Consider the following 11253-nt stretch of genomic DNA (forward strand, 5'->3'; position numbering starts at 1 on the left):
CGTGCCCGGGTCAGACCAGCACACCTGAGAGACTATACCGTGGACTGGTGAACCCAAGGGTAGGGTTTAGGGCATAGCCTGTTCAGTGGCAGAATAACCCACATGGCTATGCTGGTGACTGGCAGTCTACCCAGTTCATCAAGTTTAAAAAAAAGGAAAAAAAAGTTTGATAATTATAATGTTGTGTTATTCATTGTGTTCTTCTGGTTCCTGTGGGGGGGGGTAAATGTTATGTATGTGGGACTGCACCTTTAAGAGACACCGGAAGTTAGTGGAGTTACCCCCCGGTTGACACGTGTTGTTGGGGTGCAAGATGGCGATGTGAGGAGATAATAAAGTGATGACTGTTATCCAAGGTGCGGACAGTTATTAATCATAACACGGACCTTGCCCAGCCACGCGCTAAATGATACTGGATTTCGAGTTGAGTCGGGATGAGGGGGAATGGCACCCCCCCTGAAATAAAAACAGTCCAAATCATCCCCCGTCTAAAACTGCCATCCCCCGGCCCTTTCAATCCCTTATGTCATTTTATCAATGAACGTGGTATTACTGCCCTCTCCCGCTTCCAGACGCACGCCTACCCTATAATATAGTATTAACGCCCTGTGATAGCGGCTCAAATAGCGGCTGAATTAAGCCAAGTGCTATAATATAATATAATCTATTATTATAGATTATATTATGTATATTATGTACTGTCTGTATTATATTATATTATAGCACTTGGTTTCATTCAGCCGCTATAATTGAGCCGCTATCACAGGGCGTTAATACAAACCTCATTCACCTGCGTTCATTTCCAAGTATGTTTGGTATTTATAGAAGGAAGCACGTACGCAACTTTAAATCATCTCAGCTCGTTTTATAAATAATGCTTACGACGGTTTAGAAAAATGTGCTTACGTCAAAGTCAAAGATGACGTTCAAGTACTTTTTTATGAATGAGGCCCCTGGGCTTTAGAAAAAAAGGTGCTAACTAGAACCATAAAGACTTATTCGGATGTCCCGGTGGGAGAACCTTTTGATGGTTAAATGTAGAATGCCTTGGATCACCTGGTTTTTCCACACCTTCTGGGAGAAACTTGTGGTCCAGAAGGCCAGAGGACTTATAGCCCTACAAGACCATGTCCTCTCTAGCGAATTCAGGCTACTGCCATCAGGACGGCACTATCAGGCGCCCCCGAGATGGACAAACCGTTACGCCAAATATGTTATTCCTTCAGCCATTTGGCTGCTAAATGAGGTTCCCAGCAGGGAAAGAGGGGGTCCTGCCATCTCCTATGCACCTTTTACTTGTTATGCACTTTTTTTGCATCCTTGAATCTGTTCTTAAACTTGAATTGTAAACGTAAGCACTTTTTATGTATTTATTGAACTGTTATTAAACTTGGACTGTCGGACTTGCACTTGTGAACCGTGGACTGGGTGCTGAGCTCCAGTGATGAATGTTTTTGTTGTGTGATTGTGCATTGTTTGTGGCCATGAACTGTGGAAACTGAATTGCCCTTCGGGGATAAATAAAGTATTCTGTGTCTGTATCTGTATGTATCTGTATCTGTATCACCCCCCAAACTTCAGCCCGTTCACTCCGCTCCTCCACCTCTGCTGGCCAACTGGCCCCACCACCTCTACGCCAACGCAGCAGTTATGCTGCCCGGTCACGTCTCTTCACTACACTCACTCCCCGCTGGTGGAATGAGCTTCCCACGGCTGTCAGAACTGCAGAATCACTCCCAATCTTCTGTCTGAGACTGAAGACCCATCTCTTCAGGCTACATCTTAACTTCTCCTCCTGAGACATCTACTACCCCCCAGCACTGTGTCTCCTGAGACACCTGTTTTCCCCCTTATACTGAGTCTCCTATGATTTCTACCCCCTTGTACTGTTTCTCTAGTGTAAAAAAAAAAAAAACTACGACGACTGCCTATGGCCCCTGGCCTGAGCTAGATTACTCTTCCTTCTACGATTGGTGAATTGATGATTTACTTGCTTAGTCAAATGTATCGATTGTAAGTCGCTTTGGAATAAGGCATCTGCTACATGCCAAAAATGTAAATGTACATTTCCGTGACGAAGTTCCGCATCACGTCACACTTCCTGGAAAAACCACACCAAGTGCTGTTCTCACAGTTTTACAATCAAGATAGTGAACATTACTAAGTGTCATAATTCTTCAAAATGATAAATGATTAAAATATATAATAATAATAATAATGTATTACATTTATAAAGCGTTTTTCATTATACATTACAATACATAATATATATATATATACAGTATATATATATAATATTACAATGCCATTGTATCGAGCACATTTTTAAATTAAGTATCAGAATATCATTCCAACGCAAAGGCAAACCAATCAAGTGACAGAGCTCTAGTCAAGGCCCAAAAGAAAGCTTTTCGTAATGAAATATTAGATAGTTGATTGCCAGGAAGCATCCACCACATTTCGTTCTTTAAAAAAAAGAAATAAACAGTATACAACGATAGAACACAAGCAGTACAATCATTGTCAACTCAATCATATGATCGTCGCCTACTTCCTATTCATTTGGTGTATTTCTGTGTAATTTCCAGAAGGCAAAATAACCTTGTACATCACTTACTGATCAGATAACACATGTCTACTCAATACAACCAATATTTGTCAAAAAACAGAATATTTACCCAATCCATTGAGTAGTATTGTTAGAACCAAGAGGATTTCTTTCACCATTTCTGGAGGCAGTTTTTGTGAAGTGAAGTGAAGTGAAACTTTATTTAGCGCCTTTCGTACATGGATGCAACTCAAAGCACAAAGCTTGTGTCGTTGAAATGTCATGTCACACTGTCACACCTGTGCTAAAAAGAGGAAACCCACTTTATAACTGCCTGCGCATGTTCGCAGGGACAAATAGACTGAAGCTCAGCTTCTACCCTAGGGCCATTCAGGCCCTGAACACAGCAAAGACCTAGGTTCTAGGCCCTGGACAATCTAGACAATTAGATGGCAGCTACTAGATTGTAAACATGCAGTGCAATATTGAAATACAACTGTGAACATTTCAAACCTGCTAACTGCGACACTTTAAATGAATGTGCAACAATACTATGTGCAATATGACAACCCTTGTGTACATAAGGTTCAGATATAGGAAAAGTTTGGATATTTATAGCATAGCATAGAGTACAGCACAGTGTTTTATTGTATAGTATAGTAGATAGTGTACATAGCCTTTATTTATGTAAACCAGCTCTTTTGCCTTTTTTATTTTACCCATGGCTCTCTTGTTTTTAGTCTTTTTTCCAAGCACCAGGGGAGCCCCCCCTCCTAAATTTCGTTGTATGGTACCTGTACTGTATTAATGACAATAAAGATCATTCATTCATTCATGTGACACAGGAAGTATAGCAGATCAGGGTGTCCTTGGGCAAGACACTGAACCCCAAATTGCTCCCAATGAGCGGCCGGCACCTTGCATGGTAGCAGCTTGCCACCATTGGTGTGTGACTGTGTGTGTGAATGTGTGAATGAGAGGTCATTGTAAACCGCTTTGGAATAAGTCAGTCCATTTACCATTTGCCTGTTACAGTCAGAGCTGGTCCTGGGGTCGTGGTCATGAAGCATAGACAGAATGCGGTGAGACAAACTACTGAAACACATACACTAATCATCAACGTGCGACCGAGAACGAGACTATAACTTTGAAGTGACAAACAACGATCTGGCGATGAGTAAATGGGGTTTAAATACAGAGAGGGGATGAGTTGATGACCAATGGGTGAGCAGACCGAGCAGTTGGGAGATGATGAGTGACAGGGAAACTGGAGTCTGGCCACACTCACACACACCATGAACAGGCAGACAGAGACAGACAAGGAGAGGAGAGGCACTGGCACAGACTAGGGGGAAGTGGAGGGTGTGACAAATGGCACATTTCTCTTTAGTCTATGACTACTGTTTGACCAGTTTTATTGAATTTGTATTTCTGTTACAAATGAAGGGAAGAGGATATGATTTTGCACTGAAAACCCTCCATATCAAATGAAACCTCATTGACAATGTACAGTATCAACAACGCACAGAGGCTTGATGTCCTCCACTGAAACTGCTTTGCTATTTACTTGCTTTGATCAAATAGTTTAGTAAAGCAAATATTGGGACAAAAGCCATCATCGCCAGGATCATCACAGATTTCATCATCATCAACATCAACACCACCAACATCATCATCACCACCAACATCATCATCGTCGTCATCATTATCATTATCATCACCACCACCACAATCATCATCATCACCACCACCACCATCATCATCATCAACATCGTCAACATAATAGCATTACAAATCACAACAGCCACATGCTTAGTCATGTCCTCAAATCCATATACACAGGCGTCTTGTTGCGCCCACAGAACATAAACCAGACATAACATAAACCGTGTTTCTCAACACAAAATCAACCATTCACAGGAGCAGATATGAAAGAGTGTTCTGATATGAGCCACTGGGAGGAGCTAAAGATGTCCTGGGTCACAGGGTTTGACCTGCTACGCAAGAGATGGAGAGGCCTACATGCCAGGGGAGGCTGGTGGAGGTAGACATTGGAGGACAGGCTCATTGTAATGCATTGAACGGAATCAGGAATGGTATTATCAACATTCCTCACTCTATTCCATACATTACCATGAGCCCGTCCCTCGATTTCTACCTTCACCAGCCTCTACTTTTCACCCACCCACACATCGCTCTGGTAGCATTTCTTTGATTCATGTAAATAGCTCTGTATGATTATCTAGAAAAGGAAAGAGGAACATTTTTATAACTGTCACCCAGTTACTAATTCTCATCAGATACATACAGTATTTTCAGCCATGCTGTACACAATCACTTAAAATACAAACAAAATCATTAAAAAGCATTTCTTCAGTGTTTTAAGTACTTTTAGTATAGTTCAGCATAAATCTTTTGTTCACAATTCATTAATAAGTGCTAGAAATGTTCCTACGGTGCAGGCGTACCTCATAAAGTGCTAACTCTCTACTGTATCAACAAGAACCTATATCTGTGCAGACATGGCGCCCTCAATGACACCCTCAAGAAATATACACAACAGCACCTTATATGATGCTTCTTATCTTGTCTTCATATTAAATTAAATCAACTGTGGTTCTACATTCATATTGTATTGACAACATTAGCTAGATTAGCTATCATTTTATTAAAGTGCTTTAGCTAAGATATGCTACAGTACATTGGCACGTACCAGACAGAGGTTCATCAGTACATCTACAGTGTTACACGTTTGTGTGTTTTTACAATAGGGACGGTGGCCCAGCAGGTTCAAAATTAAACTGTGTCAGTAGGGAGACTATAAAACATGGTGTTCAGGGCCGTCCCAGGGAGCTCCCCCTCCTCACCCCTGAACACACTGAGGTCCTTCATGTCTCTTTCTACGGAACAATTTCATGAACAAGTTATGAATTAATCATTTGTAGTAAACAGTAACAGAGCCTGTTTAGAACCCCTCCACTTGAAGTATTTGTGTGTGTGTGTGTGTGTGTGTGTGTGTGTGTGTGTGTGTGTGTGAGGTTATGTGTGTGTGTGTGTGTGTGTGTGTGTGTGTGAGGTTGTGTGTGTGTGTGTGTGTGTGTGTGTGTGTGTGTGTGAGGTTATGTGTGTGTGGTTGTGTGTGTGTGTGTGGTTGTGTGTGTGTGTACAGTATGCACATACAGTACTACTACACATGCATGTATATGTGTGAGTGCATATGAGTGTACACATGTATTGTAAATGTACACTCTCTCTCTCTGTGCCCTTCTCAAACATTACTGATGCGGACACTGTGAGGGCTACTGTCTCTGACCCTCCCCTTCTCGTCTCCTCTCTCCCTGTAGCTCTGTTCCAGGCGAATCTTCTCTGGGTCCGCCCCCTCCCCCGCGCCCCCTCCGCTGCCCGAGTAACTGCGGGGGCGGGATTGTTTGACGAGGGGTGTGGTCTTGGTCTTGGCCACCTTGTCGAAGAAGGCGAAGTCGGCCACGTACTTCCCGGAGGGGGACAGGGAGACGACGGGGGGGAACTCGTACCCCCACAGGATCTCGTCAGGCAGGTAGGAGGTGCGCACCTGGCAGGTGGCAGAGGTGGGCTCCACGGTGGCACTCATGATCACCAGCAGCTCGAAGTCTGCCAGCTCTGGGTCTGTCCATCCACCGCCTGAGAGAGAGGGGGGGGGGGGGGGGGGGGAGAGAGGGGGGGAGGGGAGGGAAAGAGGGGGAGGAAGAGGGAGGGAGAGAGAGAGAGAGGGGGGGAGAGAGAGAGAGAGAGGGGGGGGGAGGGAGAGAGGGGGAGGAAGAGGGAGGGAGAGAGAGAGAGAGAGAGGCAGGGGGAGAGGGAGAGAGGGGGAGGAAGAGGGAGGGAGAGAGAGTGAGAGAGAGTGAGAGAGAGAGAAGGAAAGAAAGAAAGAGCGAAAGAAAGAAAGTGAGAGAGAGAGCATGACGGAGGTGGAGGAAGAGAAAGAGAAAGTAACAGAAACAGGAGGCAGAGAAAGAGAACAGGAAATTCAAATTCAACACGATCCACAGTTTTGGGGAACTGAAGGGAGTGTTATACATATACAACTGCCAACACAAACACATACACATACACATACACACAAACACGCACACATTCCCACAGTCATCAGAGCCAGTCGCACCTTTGGCGGCCCACGCGCGGAGCGGGCTGGTGTCGTCTATGATGTGGTAGAAGGTGAGGGGCAGGATGAGGAAGGGGCTGTCGCTGGACGTGTCCACCTGGAAGGGCACGTTCCTCTGGTCCAGACGCACCGTCTCCCCCTCCTTGGTCAGGGACGTCTGCAGCAGCTTCCCTGTCACCTGGGAGGACACACACACACACACACACACACACACACACACACACATACATACACACACACGTAATGCTTCAGATTATAAAGTATGTTTAAGATTATCGTTATACACACACACACACACACACACACACAATGCTTTACACACACAGTATGTTTAACATTATCTTTACACACACACACACACACACACACAGTATGTTTAACATTATCTTTACACACACACACACACACACACACACAGTATGTTTAACATTATCTTTACACTCACTCACACACACACACACACACACAGTATGTTTAACATTATCTTTACACACACACTCACACACACACACACACACACACAGTATGTTTAACATTATCTTTACACACACACACACACACACACACACACACTCACACACACACACACACACACACACACACTCACACACACACACACACACACACACACACACACACACACACACACACACACAGTATGTTTAACATTATCTTTACACACACACTCACACACACACACAGTATGTTTAACATTATCTTTACACACACACACACTCACACACACACACACACATAGCAGTTCTGGTACCTGGCAGCCCAGCAGCAGGCTCTTGCGCATGTTGGCCACTCGGACCATGAGGCAGGGCCGTCCGTCATGGCTGGACACCACAGCATGCTGGCTGAACTTCACCGTCTCCCCGCGCTTCTTAGGCCGGGCCACCTGGGGGCAGCAGCTGCACTGAGCATGACTAGGTAGGCTCACAGGTGTCTGTGTGTGTGTGTGTGTGTGTGTGTGTGTGTGTGTGTGTGTGTGTGTGTGTGCGTGTGTGTGCGTGTGTGTGTGTGTGTGTGTGTGTGTGTCAGGATTGGGTTCAATTCAAGGGAGGCTGGTGGAGGTAGAAATTGGAGGACGGAGGCAAATAGTAATGCACTGAACGTAATGATCAAACACACACGTCCTCCTCTGATTTCGACTTCCCCCAGGCATCAAACAGAACTTCACTTCATGCCTGGGGACAAATCCCCGTGGATAATTACCATCAATTAGCAACTCAGCCACTGAATTAGAATTCAGAATTTGAATGAGCTCAAATGAAATGGAATTGATTCTCCTGGCTCTGTCAGAGGTCGGAGGTCATCATTCAACGATGCCTCCAAGAAGCCGCTGTGTCTAGGCGCAGTGCTGCGTACATACATACATACATACATACATACATACATACATACGTGTATGGGTATGCACCTTAGTGAGGACCTCTCCTGGAGCCTACATACTGAGCACACGCAGTGCCTGTACTTCCTCCGGCGGCTGAGGAAGTTCAAGGTCGCACCATCCATCCTGAAGACCTTCTACTCCTCAGCCGTGGAGAGTGTCCTCACTGGGTGCATCACCGCTTGGTACAGTAACTGTACAAAAAGGGACCAGGCAGCCCTGCAGAGGGTGGTGCGCTCAGTGGAGCGCATCAGTGGAGCGCATCACCAGAGCGTCTCTGCCCACCCTGAAAGACACATATTCTAAGGCGGGTGACAGCTAGAGCTCACAAAATCTGGAAAGATGCCACACCCCCCAATTCTGGCCTGTTCGCCCTGCTGAAGTCAGGAAGACGCCTTGGTAGCCTGAAGGCAAGAACAGAAAGGCTCAAAAATAGTTTCTTCCCCCAGGCCGTCCGCATGCTAAACGAAAGACAGTAGAGGTAGAAAGACCGCGGCACACCTATTTATTTCTTAATTTATTTCTCAATAGCACACATATTTATCTCTTAAAGCACACCTATTTATAAACTGGTTTTTAAATTGGTTCACTTGTACTGCGCTAGGCTACTGCCTTTTTAAAATGTGTCTTTTTACATAGCGCAGGACACTATTGCTACTTGCACAGAACTTTATGTTCAGCACTTTATGTCTCTCATGTCTTGTGTCTTTTTTATTGTTACTATTGTCTCTTTCTTTTCTGGCACTGTGTACAGTGTTGAGTGTCTAGTCCCATTTCATTTCACTGCATGTTTTACATTGTATTTCTGTGCATGTGACAAATAAAGTACCCTTGAACCCTTGAACGTACAGTAGGCTCTGCGTAGAACCCTAACCTTGGCCAAGAAGGTCCCGGTGATGAAGATCTCCATCACCATGGTGATGACCAGCTGTAGGATGAGGAGGATGACGGCGGCGGGGCACTCCTCGGTGATGCAGCGGTAGCCGTAGCCGATGGTGGTCTGGGACTCCAGGGAGAAGAGGAACGCCCCGGTCAGGGTCTGCATCTGCATCACGCAGGGGGTGTGGTTGGAGGGCGGGTCGAACTCTGAGGGGACGGAGGTGGGAGAAAGGGGGAGAAAGGGGGAGAAAGGGGGAGAAAGGGGGGAGAAACGAGGCTCTCAGTGGAACATCACTTAGTGTGGTGGTGGAGATAAGGCAGATCAGCGTCAAAACCGGGGGAGGCTGGTGGAGGTAGGAATCGGAGGACAGGCTCATTGTCATGCATGGGATGGCATCAGGGATGGTATCAGACATGTGTTTGATCCCATTCCTCGTTCCCTTCCATGCACGACAATGAACCCGTCCTCCGATTCCTACCTCCACCAGCCTCCCCTGGTGTCAACAGTGTTCATGTTTGCAGGGAACCAACTCCAGTACTACACACACACACACACAAACACACACTTCCCTGGAACACAACAGATCTTGAGATTGATAAATCATTCCAATACTAGGATGTAGCATAGTGTACGGGTTCAGGTCTTCATTCAGGCATTCAAAGAAGCCTCCCTTCTCTCTCACCCAGCAGATCTCCGTGGACTAACGCCACCAAGTACCACAGCACCCCGAAGAGGAACCACGTCCCAGCGAAGGTGGCTATGAACAGGAAGAACTTGTAGCGCCACTGCATGTCCAGGAAGGTCGTCCAGAGGTCACGCATGTAGAGGGCGCTCCGCCCGCTGACATGCTCGATGCGCACATTACTCCTCCCGTCCTTGGAGAGAACACGCCTCCTCCTCCTCAGAGTCCCGCCCCCACCTGAGCTCCCACCGCCCAATAGGGGCTTCAGAACGTCCGTCTGCGTCTGGGAGTGGCACACCTTCTGAGGGGAGGAGCTACGGGAGGAAGGGGGTGTGGCGGATGTCATCTGAGTGACAGAGAGAGGAGAAAGGATGTGAAGGCGTCGTCGTCATAGGAACAGGGCATGAAATATCGTGGATAAGATTTGAATGCACCATAAAACATTAATTATTGAAAATGACTCGAAAGACCAGGGCAAAGAAACACACATAGACTGGTGACATGAATAAAGGGATGAAATAGTAGGGGTGGCTCAGCAAAGTCATGATAAAACAAGCTTTGATGAGCTCAAATGTGAGCGGGAACAAGTCGGCAACCGACCAAATGTTCAGACTTTTATTCAGAAACATTTTGATTGTTTGCCAACTTGTTACCGCTTTCACCGGCTGTTGTCACACATTGGATCGGTTACAGGGATTCTGGGATAAGCTAAACACATTCTTCTTTTTGCACTGGAGGATCGCAAAAGATGGGGAAAAAACACACACAAACACAGTGCAAAGATGGGCAGAAGGAGCACAGGGTGAATGAAAGCAGAGTGCTCCAAAGCAGACACACAGCGATACACCCTCACTCACTTACTTACATCAACAGTAACAAGACCGTAGGCCAGAAGTAGAAAATGTCAGGATGGAGTGGAAGAGAAGAAGATGAGAGATAGAATAATTAGATAAGAGGGGGAAAAAAGGAAGGAGGTGTATAATTAGAATGACAAGATTTACAGTACAGACTCCAAACAGACAATAGATACAGGCCCTCATTTGTGAGAAGGAAGAAAAAGCGAAACTTGAACGATTACATTAAAGTCACATCTCTGTTGGAAACACTGACTTTATCTAGATGAAGTGAAAAGGATGTGACTGTCAGTCCCGGCAAGAGAGACCTTAAGTGGACAAAGACTGAACTTCTGGCAAGAAACTGGAGACGCTGATAAGAGTCAGACAAGAAATGGGCCAACATTTGCTTTCGGGTCTCCCTGCGACTACTTGGCAAGCCTTCCCTTTTTTTTCTCTTTTTTTTTTAGCCTCTCTTCCTCTCTCTCTCTCTACCTCTGAATGTGTTCTTTTCTGAATGTGTTATCTCACTCTGTGTTCCCACACTACACTGTCAATCGTGTGACCGTGACATTACCACTGACTAATGTCCACTGCCATGGTTCTACTGTATACACCACACACACACACACACACACACACACACACAACCAAATTCCAACTAAGTGACGTAAAAAAATAAATAGACACTTGCATCAAAATAGCTCAACAACAAAAGTATTACGTAAGTAATCACTGGTAATTGCCATGCACTAGTTATGCAATGTTGCAACAAC

The 11253-nt window shown here is 45.6% G+C and overlaps 1 protein-coding gene across 1 annotated transcript in view; it reads right to left on the reverse strand.

The window, feature by feature from the left end:
- Positions 1-5816: 5816 nt before the first annotated feature.
- LOC308171620 (ATP-sensitive inward rectifier potassium channel 10-like) overlaps positions 5817-11253 on the reverse strand; it is a gene marked incomplete at both ends in the record, with an annotated part of 5662 nt that continues 225 nt past the window's right edge. The window contains 5 exons of the mRNA XM_080546495.1: positions 5817-6208; positions 6690-6867; positions 7459-7590; positions 8957-9168; positions 9645-9990. Coding sequence (XP_080402621.1) covers positions 5817-6208; positions 6690-6867; positions 7459-7590; positions 8957-9168; positions 9645-9990 — 1260 coding nt within the window. The remainder of the gene's footprint in view (positions 6209-6689; positions 6868-7458; positions 7591-8956; positions 9169-9644; positions 9991-11253) is intronic.

The sequence above is a fragment of the Nansenia antarctica genome, assembly GCF_963989245.1.
Source record: "Nansenia antarctica genome assembly, chromosome: 16".
NCBI lineage: Eukaryota > Metazoa > Chordata > Actinopteri > Argentiniformes > Microstomatidae > Nansenia > Nansenia antarctica.